Below are 21694 nucleotides of genomic sequence, written 5' to 3'. Positions count from 1 at the left end.
CTGTTATAACTTTGCTGGAGACAATCTCACTGCATCTTATATAGAAGCAAACACTAACTTAAAGATCTGGGGGCACATGAATAATTTAATTTTATTCATGTAAGATCCTTTTCTCTAACTTTCTCCATTCAAAAAAAAGAAAGTAATTTTGCACATCAACTAGGAAACCAAGCATTATATAGATGACATCAGTATGTCCTGGGATTAACCCAAGGAGTAGAGAAAGAGAATTAACATCAGTTTGTGCAGGGTCAGGCCCATAGCACAGCAGTTAAGTCTATGTATAGGGATCCAGATTGATCCCACATGGTCAAGCACAGTTTAATTCCTGGCTCCAGCAGCTTGAAATATATGCTAGGCACATGTGCCTGCCCAGAGTCCTGACAGGATAGAGAAATAGAGGAAGAAATACTGCAACATGACTGTACCCTGTTAAAGAACACTTTCTTTCTCACTCCCTCTCTGGCAAGCACATGTACCCTCTCTCAACAACAACAACAACAGCAACAAAAAAACAAACAAAGAAAAAAAAGTGGTACATAAAAGTGCATTTAATATCTGCCAAGCATTGTGTAGACACTTTACACATTGTATTAACTCTAGTTGTCATAGTAACCCTGTAACACACATGTTTATATTATTTTTCAAAGATGAAGTAACTGAGTCTAGAGGAGGTTAGTTATTCAGGGTCAGACAGTGTTAAACCCAGATATTGGGGCTAGCAGTTGACCTGGTGGTTTGGGCTCTGGACTCCCATATGGTCAATCGTGGTTCAAGTCCTGGACCTGGCAACCTGCTTTCTCACTTTCCCTTTCTCTCTCCCTCTTTCTTTCTCTGGTTAAATGAAACAGTAATAATAGTAACAAATTAAATTAAGTTAATGAATAAATCCTAAAAATAAAAAATAAAAGAGACCTCACAGATTTGGTATTGTACCCACAGAAGATAGAAAGAAATTATAGCAGATATGTAAGTAAAGATGAAAATTTTGAAGGCAATGGAAAAAGTAGTGGAATATTTCTTGGTGTATTCTAAACCTAAGATTCTGAATTTGAAATGTTAGCCCCAGACAATTAACATTCTTTCTAAAATAAGTCTTGAAGGAAGTTAAAAATAAAAGTGGAATCTTACCATTTAAAATATAATAATTTTATGCCTACGTGCATTATTAAGCCCTTACTCCCATTAAAAAATTTCAGAGCATCAAATATTTAACATTAAGTACATAAGAGAGTTCTGAGTAAAAGGGAAGAAAGTGAGACAATGAATTAATTATCCATGGTGTTTAGTCATTCAAGTACTTTTATTGATTCAAATTATGGTGAAGGTACTCAGACTAAGGAAATGGGACATAATTTTCCTGGTATCCTCCTACTTAATTCTCTTTACTCTCTTACTTTCTCGAATATATCCAGATACATCTTCAGATTCCTACTACAGTTGCAGCCCAGATTTCCAGCTTACCTCAAAAGAGAGAAAAGGAATAAGTAACCCAGGAACAGGCACACAGGTGTTACCCCAAAGCAGGATCTATATCCACTTCCGAATATAATAAAGCTATTTTGAGTGATCCTATGAAGCCATCATTAAAGTCAGCATTCCATAATAAAAGTTTAAAGTGGAATAGTATGTTAGCTCCTATCTTTTGGCAAGACTCTCACCTTCCTTGATTCTGTGGACATGCAAAATGTACACTGTACATAATTGGACTCCATACTATGTCTTTAGACCTGTACGGTTGTCTGGTCTGTCTTTGTTTTTATATTATGTTTAACCTCCTGAAAAAAATCCAAGTAGATCAGTCAGAGATAGAGATAATTTAGGGGCAAGCCGTTGTGGCACAGGTGGTAGGGCACTGCTGTGCGTTGCTGCAGCTACGTGGGAAGGCCTGGAGTTCAGATCTCAGGTCAGCTTGAACATACCAATAATGATGAGGGCATGCCCAAGATCCTGGCTGGCTGGCAGGCTGAGGAAAGATCACACGATGGCAAGACCCTGTTAGGGTCTCCACTCTCCATGCTCTCCTTCTTGCCCTCTCATTAAAGAAATAAATAAACAAACAAGAAAAAGATAGAGATGCTTTAAATATTTCAAAGTCTATTTTTGTAACTTCCAAATAAATTGACTTTTTGAGTGTCTGAGTGGTTGATATTCATTTCTCTTATTGCAGAACCGATTCCTAGAGAACAAGTATACTTATTTTTTTTTAACCATAGTCATAAAGCCAACAAGTCTAGTGCAGGATGTTAGAGAGTGTCTGCATCTTGTTATGGTGCCAGCAACTCTTCCCAGCTGATTGGTGCTTCCCAGTCTCAGATGGTGAAGAATTCTGAGTAGTAAGGCTGCTTTTTCAGTTTGGCAGACAGTTCTTTTTAAGCAATTTCTCCGCCTCCACACAGCCTGATGGAAATTCACTCTATTTTTTTTATGTGGATCACTTATCCAACCCAGATAAACCTGACAGTGACTATTTTTAGACTGCAGAGGAATCGGTCCTTTCAGAGAATGATGATATGGAATATGATGATAGTGCAGTAGCCATGCGTAATTTGACACATCTTTAACAGGCAGGTCAAAGGATTTTTCACTCTGGTGGCAAATGGACCCACTTTCCCATTGGTGCTGGTCACTTAGTTGGCAGGATGTTTTGACTGTTTCCACTTTCTAAAGCAAAGGAGGACATACACTTTGAGTTTCATGAAAGGATGCTCCTAATAGATAAAACTATGCAAAAAAAAAAAAAAAGAAAGAAAAAGAAGAAAAAGAAAAACTCACATTCGTAGTGGCGATGTAAATGGAGGGCTCCGAAGCTTATGCAGTGACATACTTATGTGTCAAAAATGTGCCCCAGGTCCCTAGACTGGAATTTAGAAAATGCTTTCAGCAATTTTGTGACCTTCCTTTTCTTTTTCTCCACTTAAAAAGTTTAAAAACTCTTTATCACTTAGCTGTTTGGGACAATATTTATGCATTCCCTCTGTGTTGTTATGTCTCCATAAAATTTTTTAAAAACATTATAAACTAACAGGAAGGATTCAAGAAAAGATCAGCCATATGAAATAAGTGGTCTGTTTATTCCAAAGTTAATAAAATTACCGGGATGAACCTGTTATAGAGAATGCAAGTCTATCTCCAATCATGCTTTATCCCAACTCACTTTACCATGAAGCGTTACTGAGTTTCATTTACTTTGGACTTTTCTTGCAGTACACCGAAAAGTGGTGGTGTCTCCTTTAGCTCCCCAGGCAAAATATTCAAATTGAAACTGAAGTTCATTTGAGTCTGGAAGGTGCACTTTTTTTTTCAATGAGAGTGAGAGAGAGAAGTTACTTTTAACAGGATCTCGCCACGCTGCAGTTCTACTGGACCTCCTAGTTAGTTAGCTAGGATTATAGGTGTGTCTCACTGCACCAGGCCTCTTTAGGTTGGTCCTGGAACCAAACCCAGGACTCCATCCTCTCACAGTGGCAATGAAGCTCTTGGACCAGCGATGCAGGGCTAGAAGTTTACACTGAGCTGAGAATTTCTCAAACATATTTCAATAGACAAAAGAAATTAGCAATGGAAAAAAATTCTTAAATTTTGTTGGAGTTTAGCTTATCTGAAAAGGGTTGAAATTATTAGTAGCATTAATTGAACAGAATGTCATTAATAAAAGTACTTTTAACTAATGGGTAAGTTAGAAAGCCCCAAAAGAACTTTTTAAATGAAGGAATGTAAGGCCGGCAAAGCTGATATTATCACGCACATCTCTCTGCTACCCCAGGGAAGTTCTAATCAAGCCTTGCGTTCTGATTGAAATGCAGAGCTCACAAGTGGGAAAACTGATTAACAAAATAAAATTCCAGAGTGTTCCCCATGCAAACAGTCATCAGCGTATCTTATGTAATTATGGAGCCTATAAATCAACCAGCGTGCAAGGGTTTCACTCAGGGTGTAAATATCTTAATGACTAAGATGTCTTCAACCATGAATAATTTATACCTACATGATCTATTTTTCTTAACCATGCTTCACTTTGGAAGGATAAACTGATCTTCTGTCTAGGGATGGGTTCTTGATTATTTCTTCTTGATTTTTCTTCGGTTTATTTTTCTCATTGGATATACTCCATTTTTTCTCTTACACTTCCTTAAATAAGAGTGTTCCATTCGTCCACCCTGTCTGCTTGCTTTTCCTTTTTCTGTGCATCTTGATAGACATCTTGGAGTAAAGCCAGGACTTTTGGAATACTACTTTTCATAAAGCCTTCCGTGAATAGACTGGATGGCAGCTAGGGAAATAGGCTTACTACCACCAGGAAGGCTAAGCTTTTTGATAGTGTTGTGGGAAAACATTTATTATGGAAAGCAATTGCCAGGAAAGGCTAATGATCAATTAAATGTTAACATTTGTAGATCCCCTTCTGTGATGCAGAAAGTAACTGCCACATGGGTAATGCTTGGAAAGCAGTTCTTGCTAAAATAGTTTTGCTGTTTTCCTAGAGCCTATTAAAATAAAGTCAGCTGAGAAACATTCAGATTAAACTCTATCTCATCTAATAAGCTCATCCCAACTATGCCAGCTCTTCATGTGCAGATTCCCACAGGTCTCGCTGTCACTGCCATTCTCGGGACGTTTATCATAGTTATGTGGTAATAATATTCGCCTTTTTATTGTCCTATGGACAGAGAGCCTCCGTCACCTTTTGTGGATCTTTTGACAGTTTTGAGATGCTTGAGGAACTTTTCTAGAAACCTGGAAGTAATATTCTGTTAGGGAACCCAATACCTTTTATGAGAACTTCAACCATAGTATATTGAGGATTTCGCTGGGGAAGGAGGACATGTGTCCTACAGCTAAAAAAGAAAACAACCAGAAACTTCACGATATTTGACATACTACATGTCTCTAGTGGAATCCAGGAGTTCTGCTGCATTCCCCTGCCTTCTTGGCACAGGATCCCTAGAGGTTACTGGTAGAAGGGATAATAATTTTCATCTTTGAATCCCTAGTACCTTCTGATGTGCCTGGCATGTATTTGGCACTAAATAAATGTAATTTCAAAATCCATGTTGTTGCATGAATGAATGATGACTTAGCTTGAAGTCTTGGAAAGCCCACTCTGTGGGACTGTGAGGTGGGGGGACTTCTGTTTTTTCTGGAGAGGTTTTTGCTATCTCTTACACTTCCTTAAATAAGAGTGTTCCATTCGTCCACCCTGTCTGCTTGCTTTTCCTTTTTCTGTGCATCTTGATAGACATCTTGGAGTAAAGCCAGGACTTTTGGAATACTACTTTTCATAAAGCCTTCCGTGAATAGACTGGATGGCAGCTAGGGAAATAGGCTTACTACCACCAGGAAGGCTAAGCTTTTTGATAGTGTTGTGGGAAAACATTTATTATGGAAAGCAATTGCCAGGAAAGGCTAATGATCAATTAAATGTTAACATTTGTAGATCCCCTTCTGTGATGCAGAAAGTAACTGCCACATGGGTAATGCTTGGAAAGCAGTTCTTGCTAAAATAGTTTTGCTGTTTTCCTAGAGCCTATTAAAATAAAGTCAGCTGAGAAACATTCAGATTAAACTCTATCTCATCTAATAAGCTCATCCCAACTATGCCAGCTCTTCATGTGCAGATTCCCACAGGTCTCGCTGTCACTGCCATTCTCGGGACGTTTATCATAGTTATGTGGTAATAATATTCGCCTTTTTATTGTCCTATGGACAGAGAGCCTCCGTCACCTTTTGTGGATCTTTTGACAGTTTTGAGATGCTTGAGGAACTTTTCTAGAAACCTGGAAGTAATATTCTGTTAGGGAACCCAATACCTTTTATGAGAACTTCAACCATAGTATATTGAGGATTTCGCTGGGGAAGGAGGACATGTGTCCTACAGCTAAAAAAGAAAACAACCAGAAACTTCACGATATTTGACATACTACATGTCTCTAGTGGAATCCAGGAGTTCTGCTGCATTCCCCTGCCTTCTTGGCACAGGATCCCTAGAGGTTACTGGTAGAAGGGATAATAATTTTCATCTTTGAATCCCTAGTACCTTCTGATGTGCCTGGCATGTATTTGGCACTAAATAAATGTAATTTCAAAATCCATGTTGTTGCATGAATGAATGATGACTTAGCTTGAAGTCTTGGAAAGCCCACTCTGTGGGACTGTGAGGTGGGGGGACTTCTGTTTTTTCTGGAGAGGTTTTTGCTATAGGACATGTGTGCTTACCAGAAAGACACACACACACACACACACACACACACACAGAGACAGAGAAAAAGAGAGAGAGACAGAGAGGAAGAGAGAGAGAGAGAGAGAGAGAAAGTGAGAAATCATCTCCCAAGGGGGATGGCCACGCCACAATCCCTTTTCCATTCTCCTCTCAGGATTTTGGGTATGCATGTACATGTGCCCAGCGTGAGTTTGAGCCATCAGGTCTGGGACTCAAACCACCTTCGACCACACGGGAGTCCACTGACATAGCCATTACGCCATCTGCTGGTCCCATGAGGTGAGAGACTTCTGTCCTGGCAAGAATCTAGTTTGGCTTCTTCAGTCTCCTGATAGTACGTCTTTGCTGCCACTGATTCACTTGAGGCCCAAAGATTATGGACCTGGTCCTAGTGACCTATATAAAATGCCAGCATGCCAGGGTCTTGTCACCAGACCTTCTTGGTTGTCTAATATCCAGCTTATACTGGAAATCTGAGAGAGAGAATGAATTGATAGCTAGGAAAGCTCCCCAGACTGCCCAGAGAGATACTCAATCTGTCTACACTCGAATCTGTCTTTAGATCAAGGTGACCAACCCGTTAGCCTATCCCATTCTAGAGACACTATCTTTGATTTTTTTTAAAAACTTTATGTTTCAATCCTGATCAAGGAATAGCTATTGCAAACCATCTCTGCAGCTTAATAAAAAAACGTATTGAGAGCATTAGTCAGTTAGCACCATTTATATACAAAATCCCATGAGTGATAAATCTTTTAGAACCCCTTACTAGAGAAATCTTTATTTCCACCATAGGAACTAGTAGACGTCCTCCTTTCCTGAAGTGAGAGCTGCATAATTGATCATGTTTTCTTTACTGTCCTAGTTGTCAGAAAGTTCAAAGTCATTGTTTTTAAATTGAAGTAAAATTCACATAACATACAGTTAACCATTTAAAGTGTATAACTCAGTGGCACGTAGTACATTCACAATGCTATGTAAATATCACCTTTGCCTAGTTCCAAAACATTTTTATCATCTTGGAAAGAAACCCTATACCCGTAAAGCAGTCACCCCCAGCCCCATCTTAACCCCTGGCAACTACTAATCTGCCTTCTGTGTCTGTGGATTTACCTACAGTTTGGAGACACTTTTGCAGTTATGTCAAGACACCTCTATTAATTTTTGTAGATAGGCACGTATGGGCTTTTTCTTCATCTTGATTGTTTCATTATATTACATCTTTTGTTTAAAGTAAGCTACCTCAGACGTTTGTGGAAAGATGAGTGGAGACATGTACAAATGAAGATATCCTCCTTGGGCCCTCCAGAGCACGTGCCGTCTTCATGCTGCTCTGTGCCGGAACCTCTGTGGCCTGCACTGGGGGCTCTCGTGCCCTCCAGCTATCGGTTGAGTTTGGCTAATAGGGAGTTACGGCAGGAGGTTAGAAGGAGGGAGGACAATCGTATAGAGTATCATTCCCCTGACTTTCTCCCTGTGGATTCCTTGGGATTGGCTATATCTATTGACTAAAGGCCAAGCTTCTATCAGGTAGCCCTCCCCACTTAGTCCTTTCTGAATCCCAGAGCCCTAGTCCTTCTGTCCTTTGCCTCTTCAGGCTCATGGGTTATGGTGCCCTTCTGTTTCTGGCCCCACAGCACTATACTATCCCTTGCGGTTTCCTTGTAATCTGCCCATACCTTTTTGAATAGTTTCTTTATTCCAATTTGAATGTGTCATCTCTTTCTTGCTGAGACTCTGAATTAAACAAGCATGTTCTACTCATGGATCTGTTCAGCTGTCAGTCAACGTGATTTTCTCAGAATTCTCTGCAGATGAGCTGGTGTGGTGGATTCTCCTGGGGCCAGACAATACTCTGTCCCAGGCTTCCAGTATATTCACATCTCTTCATGTTTTTAAGATGCGGGACCTTTGGATCAATATTTGAGTGACACCAGAGTCCTTTCAAAGCTGATCATTCCAGGGACCAGCAGGTGGCATAGTGTTTAAAGCACTGGACTCCCACATAGTTGACCATGGTTTGAGTCCTGGACCCAGTGGCTTAAACTCATGCCAGGTGTGTGTGCATGCGTGCCCAAGATCCCGAGAGGAGAATGGAGGAGAAGGGATTGCGGCGTGACCATCCCCCCTGGGGGGTGATTTCTCGCTTTCTGTCTCTATGTCTCTCTCTGTCTTTCTCTGGCAAACTCATGTACCCTATAGCAAAAATATCTCTCCAAAAAAGAAGTTCATAATTCTGGTCTGTGTGATGGAGGAAGCCTGGAGAAGAAGCAGTGAAGTAGGATGGACTCACCCTTCAGCTTTGGACATGTGTTGGCATGTCTATGAGACAGCCGAGAATTGTTCCAAGGGGCAGTGGGCGTCAGGGGGAGTATGTGTGCTGAGCACATAAAGTTAAGAGTGATCATAATTAACCATGGACTACTAATGACCAAGAGTAAAGGAACAAACTCGTATGCAGTAAACTGTTGTAATTCCTGATGATCTTTACATGAAATAACCACCTTCCTTACTCACCATTTGTTCCTGCCTATTGTAAGAACTCATTGTGATACAGTGTATTTTTAAGATCTTTTCTTCCTTTCTTTCTTTCTTTCTTTCTTTCTTTCTTTCTTTCTTTCTTTCTTTCTTTCTTTCTTCCTTTCTTCCTTTCCTCCTTTATTTCTTCCTTCCTTCCTTCCTTCCTTCCTTCCTTCCTTCCTTCCTTCCTTCCTTTTCTTCCTTCCTTTCTTTCTTCTTTCTTTCTCCCTAGAGCAACAGAAAGACAAGAAAGTGAGAGACAATCACCCCCAACAGAGTCCTCTCATTATGACCCACCCCCAGCTTTAGCCAGCCAGGATCACGGAATACGTGTGCATACCCAGCATGTACAAGTCCTTGGGACACAAACTCGGGACCTTCCCATGATGAGGCCATGTGGCGTTAGCATCCTGGAGCATTGCATTACTGCTGCACGATTGCAGCTGGCCAGCCATGATTACTTATCTTTCTTGTCTCAGAATTCTGAAGCTTTCAACTATAACTTTTAAAGGACATTCATTAATTATACATTTGACTCCCCCAAATGGAAATGTTGTTATTGTTGTTCCTTCGAAGCTTTAATTGGAAAAGTATTACTTAGAAAGAGACTATTATTCTAGTTTCTAGTCCCAGTGGTGGGTGTACCAGGGCAGCTGCAGATGCCCTATCACCCTCTCTAAATTAATGCTGGCAGTGAATCTGGCACCCTTTTTCTAAAATTCTTAATAACTCTGTTCCTATCATTTCCTTTTACAAGTAAAAAATATTACAATTCCTCATTATAACTAAAGTGTTAGAGCCATATAAGACTATAAATTTTAATAGTTTTACAAAAATATAGGCCAAAAAAATGGTAACTTAATAGTATATATTTAAATAACTTTCAAAGATCCTGGTAACCTTTGTAAAGACTCTATGTTTAATCTTGTTATAATACTTTTAAGAAAAGGGAATCTTTAATGTGTATATTGAGTAATGGTTGACAGTAGCTTTATAAAATTTACATCTACAAATAACTCATTATAAACAGCTGCTTTTTAGAATAACAGTACTAGGGGTGAGCAGGTGGTGTGGTGGTTAAGGCACTAAATTCCCACCTGACCAACCATGGTTTGGGTCTGGACCCGGCAGCATGAAAATCATACCAGGTATGTGTATGTGCATGCCCAAAATCTTGAGAGGAGAATGGAAGAGAAGAGACTGTGGCATGGCCACATCCCCTCTCTCTGTCTCTGACTCTCTCCTGCAAAGGAATGGACCCTATGGCAAAAAAAAAAAAAAAAGGTAAGAAACAGTACTAAAAAAAAAAAATTGTGAAGTTCAACTTAAGTGAGAAGCCGTATCAGGATACAAATTCAAAGACCTAAACTCAAAATGCATGGTTGAAGATGGTTTACCAGAGTGGACCCACATTCAGCAGTAAGAAGAAGGAAAAGTGGTAGAGGAGGACACAGTCATTCTTAGGAGCATATGCAGAACTTGTCACAGCTCATCTCCTGCTGGCTGAGACTTTTTGCAGAGTTACACCTCCATACAAGGGAGGCTAAGAAACAGGGCAGCCATTCGCTCAAGTGAAACTTAGCAACCTGTTACTGAAGAAAGAAGAGAAGGTAGATTCCTGAGACAACTAGCAATTTCTATCATGTGTAAGAGATTAAGTAATAAGTAACACGAAAAACTTCATTGCTTTCATCTGTTAAAGAACATAAATCCATCTTTAGACATGACAAAACCATGAGAAGAACATATGTGACTGTCATCCCACACACTTTGCTATTAAAATCCAGCAAGACCATGGGAAGCGTTTCAAGAAACCAAAAGTTAGTGACTTTAAACTTTTTTTTTTCAAGAGGTTTTTTGGTATAGGGCACTTTTTTTTTTTTAAGAGGTTTTTTGGTATAGGGCACCTGTGCTTTCCAGAAAGATAGAAAGAGACAGAGAGACAGAAATCCCTCCCCAGGGCAATGGTCACACCACAATCCCTTCTCCATTCTCCTCTCGGGATCTTGGGTACCTCACGTGAGTTTAAGCCACCAGGTCCAGGACTCGAACCATGGTCGACTACATGGGAGTCCAGTGATATAGCCATTATGCCAACTGCTGGTCCCATGACTTTAAAGTTCTAAAAAGATAATAGGAGAAAATGATCTGCCAGACTAGAGCTCATGTGAGAGTCAACTAGAGCAAGAAAACGTGTTGCTAAGGATTGTGCTCAATGAAGAGAGGGGCAAAAGGCTGCTAGAGGTGGAGCTAGAGGCATTTGAAGATGTGCATTTGGCTTAGCATCCAGTCTTTGACTATCAGAGTTGAGAGGTAGAATCAACCACCCTAGTGGAAGCAGGATGACTAAAACAGAGCCTGCAGGGACTGACCAGAATCCTTCCAGATGGTCCAACAGAGATAGGTGCTAACCACCATCGCGTACAGCCAGGGAGGCCAGTCACTATAAACTCCAGGGTACGAGTAAGTCAGAGCCCTGGGCAGCAGCATGCCCCAGTGAGAGGCAGGAGAGAAACAAAGCAGAAAATGAGGGAGAAGGGGAGAAAAAAGCCTGAGCTGTTTCAGTCACCCTGGTCTGACATCAGGAGATCAAGGAAATTAATGCATCAAGGTGAACTAGACCAGAGAGGAGCAGCTACTATAGAGTTTAGGCTCACGGGCAAGTTGGCCACAGGCTCTGGGGTAGTCATGAAACCTCAGAACTGAAAAGCCCTCTTAGAAGACTAAGATTCCTGGCTCCCCCAGCTCTTATTAATGAGACTTCCCTGGAACTGACAGGAAGAGGTACAGGTCCTATGGTCTCTTCTTTTTTAGGTCTAACTTATTCAATATTATTAATCATTAAGAAGTATTATATATGCAAGAACGTTTAGCACTGGAATATATATGCTGTTGACATGAATGTGTTCATCTTTACCTTATTTAAGAAATATCTTATTTTAGCTCATGCTGAAGATGGCTCTTTGCACGAAACTTTCAGCTTTATGAGTCAGTGCATACTGTCTGATCTTCAACCATAGAAACACATTTCCTAGTTTACAGTAACTGAGCAGTGCCTTCATGATAAAGATATACTTCCAGAAAGATAAATTGTATTACTAAATACCAGAGCAGTTGAAAAATCAAAAAAAAATATTGCAGAACAATATGCAGTCTTGAAAAATTAGATAACTCAAAGGCTTAAGCTCATAATGTATCAATATTCTATATGCAGATAGACTGTTTTATCTGGGTCCAGCAGATGGCACAGAGATAAGGTTGTTGGCTCCCACATGACCAACTATGCAATTCAAGTCCTAGACCTGGCAGCTTGAAAAACACACTGGGTGCATGTACATGCATGACCAAAATCCAGAGGGGAGAGTGAAGTAGAAGAGTTTGTGACCTGTCCATCCCCTCTGGAAGATGTAGAGGTGATTTATTCTCTCTCCCTCTCTCTCTTTCTGTTTCTCTTTGGTGAGTGCACATTCCCTATAGCAAACTAAATAATAATAATAAATTTTAACTATACATTGATTTGGTTGTAATAAACATTGTGGAAATAGAACCAATTTATAGGTAAGTAAGCAGGCTTAGAAAGTTTTAGTAACTTGTCTAAGGTACCAAGACCCAAACACTGTGAAAACTAGAATTATATTCAGATGTTTTAACTTCATGTCCAGGGCTTACTCCATATGACAGCTGCTCCATTTGAGTTTTAAATAATGTTATGAGTTTTCTCATTTATTCTTGCATTCATTCAACAACTGTTAATTGTGTACCTTTTAGTTCTTGTCATTATTCCCAGCACTGAGAATGCTGTGATTGACAAGACACAGTCTCTACTTCCATAGTAAGCATACAGCCTGACCAAGAATAGAGGCATATAATCCAAATTGACCATTATGAAACGGTAAGGTGTGTGCTGCAGCAGCAGGGATAGAGCAGATTGTGAAAGCATATGCAGAAAGCATCTTACCAAATCATGAGTTGGAGAGGCTTCCCTAAGAAACTGCTATTTATACTGAGTTCCCAAGAATGAGTAGGAGTGGAAGAAATTAGGAGCATTCTGAACCACAATTAAACACATATGAAGTCACTCCAGAGGAGGAGATAACCCTGTCAGCTCTAGAACAGGGAAAGACTCAAGGCTTTATAAATTCAGATTAGTGTACCCAGTGTAACTATTTGGCTAGTTATGTCTATACATACATCCGTCCATCTGCCCATCCTTCCTTCCATCCACTCATTCACCTACCCATTTATTTTCTTCCTTCCTTCATTCCTCCCTCGTCTTTCATCAGCCCTTTGCTCCATCTACCCTCTCACACATCTACCTATCCATCCATCCATATATTTAATTAATTAATTAATTTTTAAAACATTTGTTAAGAGACTTAGTGCCTTGTGTGAAGCCATGTGGAGGGCATAAAGGTAAGTAGGACATTATCCCAACTGTCATGAAACTGAAAATCTAGTTGAAGAATTTACATGTGCACACATTGCTAAAGGGCAAACTGGGTGGAACTAAGAGGTGCCCTAAGAAGTTACCACTGGCTGTGGGATAATGTATAGAAGAAAATCAAAGTTTCAGTAATAAAATTAACAGGCAACATCAAACATCATTTTCTTTGGGCTGTTTGCTTATTTGTTTTGTTTTGTTTTCTGAAATTTGTTCTTTAACAGATTCTGTGGCAACAGCATCCGGGCCACTACTAGTTGAAGTTGCCAAAACTCCTGGTGCCAGCCTTGGGGTTGCCCTAACTACCTCGATGTGCTGTAACAAACAGGTCATTGTCATAGACAAAATCAAATCTGCAAGTATTGCAGACAGGTGAGTGTCATGAAAGTGCCTTCTTTTCAAAACCGCATGTATGTTTAAAAGAAAACACATACACATGTATACACACACAGGTACTAAATATGCATATACCTATGCATAGACACACAATAAAAAACAGCTCACTTGCCAATTTATGCAAATTTTATGTATTATACAAGTTACTGTTTAGGCGCTTAAAAATTCAGCCACTTTATCAGCTAATCCAAGATGCATTTTTACCTCATCTAAGTGTTTGATGTGGCCTTTAGCAACGGGCAAAAAATAAATAAAAATATAAAAATGTAAGCAACCAAGCAAGATTTCTTACTATGACAGGGTAACAACCCGTACTTGAGAGAAGCTGAGCTTGTCGTTTATTAAGTCCAAAGCAGAGAAGTCATGGGTTTTCCGGAACTGCTAACAATGAAATCCTGCTACCATAAAATCTTACTCTTTTTTTCTTAAATAAATAAAATAATATTTTTAAAATGTTTACAGTTTTTAAACAGAGGTCAAATACTGTAATAGTATGTTAATTTTAGAGTTTCACAACCTTCAAGAGTCTTTTAAAATATCATTTATTTTAATACCACTATAAAAATGAAGTTTCTTTTACCTAACTAATATTTTAAACTTGTAAGGTAAAGGGGAAAGGGGGAGGGGAAGGAGACTGTTTCCCCACCTCATAAATTATTTTACAGCTCCTGGTAAGAAAATCCTCTTCTTTCATTGCTGAAGCACCCCAAGTATATCAACATGAATTATATTTTTAGATGGAAAAGACTACTTGACATGGTTTTGTCTTGAGACGTAGACTATTCCCACTAGACGTTTTTAGGTCTACTTAAATGACCTATCTCTCCTATGTTTCCAGCCCTATTCTCCATGAGCCCTCACCTTCCTGGAAATCCTCCGACTGTGGTGCAGTGACCTGCAGCAACCCCAGTAGTGGTCAGTCTACAGCTCCACTGTGGTCGTACCCTCTATTCAGTCTTTCACAGTGACAGCCATTGATCCAGGGGTGTTCTCCAGTTCCATGGTGCAGGATGCTTTAATTTTCTCCCTCTGTTTTTTTGTTTGTTTGTTTGTTTTCCCATTTTGCAGGGGGTAACCAGTTTAAGGAGCTGTCCACTGGACTGGTATGTCGGGATGCTGACTGCCGTGTTGGCTTTGCTCAACTCATCCAGTAGCCAGTCTCCTGGGTTCAGCAAGATAGAGCAGCCCGCCCCTCCCTCCTCCCAGCTTTCCCTCGACTCACCATGCAGGCCTGGGTTTATTGCTCATTTGACTCCTGCATAATTTCCATCATCATCGAGAGCTTTCATACTAATAAATGTTTAACTCCAGAATAACAAAATAAAACAGTACAAAAAACAGTTAGTGTGATCTAGAAGCTTATGTAAGAAGATTCTGAGGAAGTATTAACTAAACCTCCCCAAGTTATTCTCATTCCCACCTAAAATAGACCCTGTTCCAATTCTGTGAGTCATGTCTTGAGATTCTGAATATCCACCAATTCAGATATATAGATAGGAAAGTTTAGGAGGAAAAAACATAGGGAAAAAAGGTCAAAGGAAACATTTTTCTGTTCAACCCTCCTCTTTCTCACTTCCTCTCAACTTCTAGCACCACCACCACCCCAAACCGATATTTTTTAGGAAAGACAGAAGAACATATTTCCTTGAATTGTTCTGTGTTTTCAACAAGGTTTTACATTTCTATTCATGCTCAAGGTACTTAAAATTGGACAGATGATGTCTCTTGTAACAAGCAAACTTTTCCCTTTTTTTTTTTTAAGCAAATAAAAACTGTAAAATGTTAATCATGAAAGTTATTTTCCAAATCGGAAGGCACTTGACGGTACTGAGTATTTCTCGTTTCCGTAGATGTGGCGCACTCCATGTGGGCGATCACATTCTGTCCATTGACGGGACCAGCATGGAGTACTGCACACTAGCGGAAGCAACCCAGTTCCTGGCAAACACCACCGACCAGGTCAAGCTTGAGATCCTCCCCCATCATCAGACCCGCCTGGCCCTGAAGGGACCTGACCACGGTGAGAGGCTCCATCTGGATAGTTCTTTATCTTGCCCTTGCAGTCGTTGCTTGCTCCAGCAGAGTTAGAAAGCAGAAAGACACAGAGCTTAGTTCTGCTTTTATCATTTCCTTTCAAAACAAGGTTATTTCTGTTTACTCTTTATCTTCCAAATCCCTTTTTTCAAGCCACAAATAATTTACTTGAAACTCCAGAACTAAGAAAAGACACATTGTTTAAAATAGAATTTTCAGGCTAGGACTATTTGATGTTTTGGGCTGTTTGGTTTTTGGGGTTTTTTAAAGGTCTTTGGTACAGATTGAATTAGTGAAGAGAAGGGAAATAATTTGACTTCCTGGTATTTATATTGAATTTCCAGACTACATGAAAGACAGCAAAGGCAAATAGTAAAACTTCCTCTTTTTTTAAGATAAAGAGAATATTCATGACAGACCCTTCAGATATTTATGGGAGAGGGACTGTGTGAAAAGTTGACTTTCTATATATTTTGTCTTTTTGCCATGGTAGTTTTTCTTAAGATGTACAACAACCATTCTGACCAGACATCCTGCGCGGGAGAATTGAAATACTTGACTCATTAATTCAATTAAAAATGCCAGGCGGGAGAATCTGCAATTTCACTGCTTTGAAATCCATAGATACCTTTGTTGAGTAGTTACGTACCATCCACTTAGGCAGACTATGTTTTGTACAAGAAAAGAGACTTTGTGCCCCAAATCAAATAAAGTTTGGTTCTCCCGTGGTGTCTTTGTTCCAGCTCCTTCTCTTGCTTGTTCCTTAAACTAAATCCCCTCCCTTACTCTCCGTTTTTATTCCTTGAAACTAGAGGCCTTCCTAGTGTTGTCAGGGTAACCTAAACGCGGAGAGTACATTTCTGTTTGTTCAGGGAGAGTGCAGTTTTCTCTGGAATTGAGATTTTGCTTATGAGAAGGTCAGTTGTAGTATGTGTTTCCAACCTTCAACACTGAACTCCGCAGTTTGGAAAAAAAAAAAAAAAATGCAGGACCAGATCCTTTTCATACCAAATGAGTCAGCTAGATACAACCTTTTTAATTAAATGGAGCTTAGGGAGCCCTGAAGCTAATAAAAATCTCTAGTACAACATTACCCTTATCAGATTTTAATTTTACACATTGGAGTAGAGAGATGATACAGCATAGTCAGGTTATGAAGAGAAAATCGGCATCATTTGAATCGAAATGCTAAGGAGCTAAAAGGAGGTGCAGATTGTGAGAATGTACACCGTTCCTATCAGGAGGCTCCCAGGGCCTTTTCTGCACCCTAGCTGAGAGCAGAGACTTCCAAAGCTATTTAAGTTTCTTATAAATTAATCCGAAGTCATCATTGGCTTTGGAGCACAGTAGGTGCAAGAATGCATAGTGTGTAGCGTAATTCCATCATGGGATTTTGCTTGCTAAATTCTGGTATTAGTGAATCAGAACTGTGTCACTGACCCTCTCAAATGTTATTGTCTTTAGCACCTCATTTATTTTTCTTTTATTTGCTCTGGATACAAATCATAAATAGATCAAACAGTTTCCAGCTCATGAAATATTCAATATTTTTACCTGCCAAGACAATCCGAGATTAATTTCTCTACTAAAATGTATGTATCAGGAGCAATCTATACACTCAGTACCAGGAATACCTTCCCCTGTGTGAGCTCCAGGAGCACATAGTGGCCATATTCTCTCAAACGTCCCAGGCAGAGCATGACGATACAGTTAGAGAGGAGGATAACCAAAAGTACCTTTCATGTCATGTACTTCTCAGGACTTCAACAGTGATGGGCCTACGGAATGATGTGAAAAACATTGTATTTTAAACCTGTTAGTGACTCAGCTATAACAGAGGTCTGGTTACATCCATAGGATAAGGCAGTGTGGTGTGTGAGCCTAGGTCAAGGACTCCAGAATCAACTTTCCAGATCTTTCATTTTGGCGTCACTACCTAGAACCTGAAGCAAGTTCCCCAACTTTTCTATACCTCTGGTTCTTCTTCTGTAAAATAGAGAGTTATAATAATCTCTACCTCATAGGAATATCGTGACCATTGTCTGAGATAATGCATGAGACAGCACTTAGCACAGTGCCTGGTATATAGTAAATACTAAGTGAAAGTTGGCTGTTCTTATTGGAACTGTTAAATTAGAGAATGTCTGTGAATGTTTCTGGCAAAGTAGAACAGCATGCCAAAAATGTAACATCTTATCATTAAACTCTTGAAATACTTGCCTAATACATGAGTGTAAAGTACACCACTATAAAAAAAATAGATTCAGTGTGTACTTCTAAAACAGGCAAGAATTTTCTTTTCTGGACTATGTTGTTCTGAATACCTTTTGAGTTCATTACCCGTGACATGCAGTTTCGTGCATTATCTTATGTCTCTTTTTGTCTCTTAATGATGTCATGTCTAGGAAGATTTAGTCACCATAAATACTGGGTTGTCAGAAAGGTCATGATGTATATTTTTCTATGCAAAAATGTGTCATGACTTTTCTGACAACCCAGTAGTTCAAAGTCACAGAGTAAAGGTTATGACCTATATTAAGCCTTTCTGCAATAATTGGCACCACGCTAGTTGATCACACACTGGGTGGTCAATATTATCTTCCTGATTTATAAATTAGGACTGACGTTCTAAAAAATGCTCAATAATTTTCACAACATTCAGTAAAGAGCTGAGTCCAAAGGTGGATTTAGAATTCTGGTCTAACTCATCTTACCTTGAATTCATTTGAGACACAGACAATGCTTTGTAGAGAGTAGGGTGGCTGTGCTTGTAGGTTAGTCAGACGCAGCAATAACTGCATCATGCTCAAAAACCTTCTTATACACCCCCAAAGTAAGGAGAATGATAAAAAAGAATTCATTAGGGCCTTCCCTATCTTAAGGAAAATGCTATTGCAGTGTAGACATGGACATTCTGGCTGATAGTCCTATTAATTCACTCATTCATTTATTTATTCCTTCATCCATCATTATGTACTAAGCACTGTTCTAGGTGATAGGCTATTTCTAGTGAACAAGACAGGTAAAGTAGAGACCTGTTCTTATAGAATTTACAATCTAGTATGCAGAGATGAACATTACAAATATATTAAATAAAGCTATTTTAGATAGTAATAAGTACTATGAAGAATGTAAAACATTGGTCAGATGGCATAGAAGGGGGCAGATACTTCAGCTAAGGAAGGTCAGCAACCACTCCACTGAGGACGTGGCATTTGACCTGAAACCTGAATCATGAGGAGGAGTCAGCCAGTCACACAACTGGTTAAAGGACATTAAGAATAGAAAGAATAGTGGGCCAGCCCTTAGTGTGGAGGTTAAGGTGACCCGATCCCACATGGCCAAGTTCCGGACCCAGCAGCTTGAAAACATGCTGGACACATGTGTATGCGTGCCCAAAATCCTGAGAAGAAAATAGAGGCAACGGAATTGAAGTGTAGCCATCCCTCCTCAGGGATTGATTTCTCACTTTTCCTCCCCTCTGTCTCTCTCTGTCTCTCTGTCTCTGGGAGTGCACCCACTGTATGCCGAAAAAAAAAAAAAGATAAATAAAGGAGAAGGAAGAAGATGAAGAAGAAGAAGGAGAAAGAAATAAAGAGTAGAAAATGCAAAGGCCCTGAGACAGGAAAGAAAGAACCTGGCTTGTTTTAAGAACAGGTGTTAAGACCAGTGTGGCTTCAATGTATTAATGATAGAGAGACTGATACTGAGGAAGCCAGAGAGATAAGTAGGTGCTGCATCTGATTATCTTTATAATAAACCATTTAAATAGAATCTGACTTGCATATTTAAAGGAAGTAAGTATGCAGGAAATGAATCAGGGAGCCAAGTCTTAAAGTGTTGCAGTGGTCTTAGATGAAGGAGATGGTGGCTTGACCGAGGATAGTGGAGAGGGAGAGGGGATCCCAAACCAGAAACAACACTTGGGCAGAAGGAAAGGGCCAGACAGTTGAGTGGGACAAAATTATGGTGCCTATGAAAGTGTCCTACAGATTTCTAAAACTGAAATACCGAGTGAGTGAAACTCGTTGAATGAGGGATATATCTATTTCCTTAAAATGTCATTGTTGGCAAATAGATAGAAAAGTAGCAGAATCAGTATTATTAGTCTTAGCTCATTTGTTTTAATTACATCATCTGGAAAGTCACAATGAATTTTTCTACTTTTCTATGCAAAAATTCATCATGACTTTCCCGACGACCCAACATTTTATGTACCAGACCCACGCTAAGCACCTTATGTACGTGATCCTCACAGCAATCTTGTGGGATAGATAGTGTTGATCTCCATTAGGAAACTGAGGCTTACAAAGGCTGAGTAGCTGATCAAAGTCATAGTGAGGGGGCTGGCAGGTGCTATAGTGGATAAGGGCGCTAGACTGCTACATTGCCGACCACGGTTTGAGTCCTGGACCTGGCGGCTTGCTGTCTCACTTTCTCTCTCTCTTTTGCTCTGTCCCTCTCTGGTAAAATTAAAAATAAATAAATAAATATATAAACAAGTAAATAATTAAATAAAATAATTCTTTCGAAAAAAGTCATAGTGAAAAGAAGGGCTGACGGGAACCAGCAGTTAGCGTAATGGCTATGTCGCTGGACTCCCACGTAGTCGACCGCAGTTCGCATCCTGGATCTGGTGGCTTAAAACTCACGCCGGGCACGTGTGTGTGCATGCCCAAGATCCCAAGAGGAGAATGGAGGAGAAGGGATTGCGGCGTGACCATCCCCCCTGGGGGGTGATTTCTCACTTTCTGTCTCTCTGTCTCTCTCTGTCTGGCTGGCGAGCGCGCACGCCCTATAGCGAAAAAAACCTCTCCAAAAAAAAGAAAAAAAAGAAGGGCTGACGAGAACCCAAAACCCAGGTCTTCCTCACACTGCAGAGTCAGGAACTCTCTGGAAGTCTAATTCTAGAGTCTTTTCCCTCAGCAGCTATTCCATGCTGCCTCTTCCCATGGGTGTTCACAAGTCTTTTGTTACAGAAAGTAAACAGCACGTTCAAAATGCAGTGCTTTCCTGTCATTTCATCACTGCTGAAGTTTTGAGAGGTGTATGACAAGAAAGGCACCTTTCTTTGTTCTCCTCTCTAACTTCATCCCTTTGCTCTGCCTGGGATGTTTGAGAGAATCGTCAGTAGTTGCTTGGGTGGTTAATAGTTGCCGGATCTAATCCATCCATGCTAGTGTTTTCATCCCATGAGCTGTCTCTAGAAAGGGTGTCAAGTGTTTCATTGAAGCTGGTATTGTGGATGGTATAACTTAAGTTCTTATCTAAATGAGCCTTTTTTAAATATGTAGAATATTCAACCTCTCTATGTAAACAAATACTATTAAATAATTAGCATGTAAGATCCCTAACATTAGAATCACAGAAGTAGGAGACATAGTTCATAAGTTATTTCTAACTCTTAAAGATTATTACATGAATAATTTCTTATCAGACATAGTAACACACATTATATTGTTCATATTTCAGAACACTAGATAGAAACTCAAACCTTAAAAACATTGAAATTAGAATGGACACATGATAAATATTTATTAAACAAAAAAAGAGACACCAAGACTTTAAAATAAGTTCTATTAAAATTTTCTAACATCTTAAGGGAATAAAGGAACATGTGAAATAGCTTATGAATTAAATATTCTCAATATAAATATACTTTTTTAAAAAAAACACAAGATGTGTTGAGATTTTTATCCTATCTTTATCAGTCAGGATGCAGATAAGAGTCTGATACTGATAGATGATCGAAGTGGTTTATGTTGAAAAGAATCAAGTCAAGTGATGGAGTACACTACAATTAAAATGTCAGAGCAGTAAATTGTGACCCGTGACTAGTAAATCCCTCAAATTGTGAGACAATGTAATTTATTATTCCTTCTTTTCTTTTTCGTAAAATAAGTCCTACTAACTGGCCGAGATTTGCAAATCTTTAATTACTAATTGTGTGCCATAGATCTTTCTGGGGCTGACTTTTCAGTTTAAGAAAAAAGTTTTTAATCTTTCCTGTGAAGCACAGGGGGAGATTAGAAATTGATTCAATAGTCATCTTAAAAGGAAGGGGAGGAAATGGGCTAGGGAAA

The 21694-nt window shown here is 39.5% G+C and overlaps 1 protein-coding gene across 1 annotated transcript in view; it reads left to right on the top strand.

Moving 5' to 3' along the window:
* GRIP1 (glutamate receptor interacting protein 1) overlaps positions 1–21694 on the top strand; it is a 236442-nt gene that overhangs the window by 127314 nt on the left and 87434 nt on the right. Inside the window, exons 10-11 of the mRNA XM_027771356.1 lie at positions 13406–13553; positions 15428–15597. Of these exons, the coding sequence (XP_027627157.1) occupies positions 13406–13553; positions 15428–15597 (318 nt within the window). The remainder of the gene's footprint in view (positions 1–13405; positions 13554–15427; positions 15598–21694) is intronic.

This window comes from Tupaia chinensis, unplaced genomic scaffold (genome assembly GCF_000334495.1).
Source record: "Tupaia chinensis unplaced genomic scaffold, TupChi_1.0 Scaffold000208_1, whole genome shotgun sequence".
Taxonomy (NCBI): domain Eukaryota; kingdom Metazoa; phylum Chordata; class Mammalia; order Scandentia; family Tupaiidae; genus Tupaia; species Tupaia belangeri.
The sequence above is the reverse complement of the archived record's forward strand: the minus strand, read 5'-3'. Positions and strand labels throughout refer to the sequence as shown.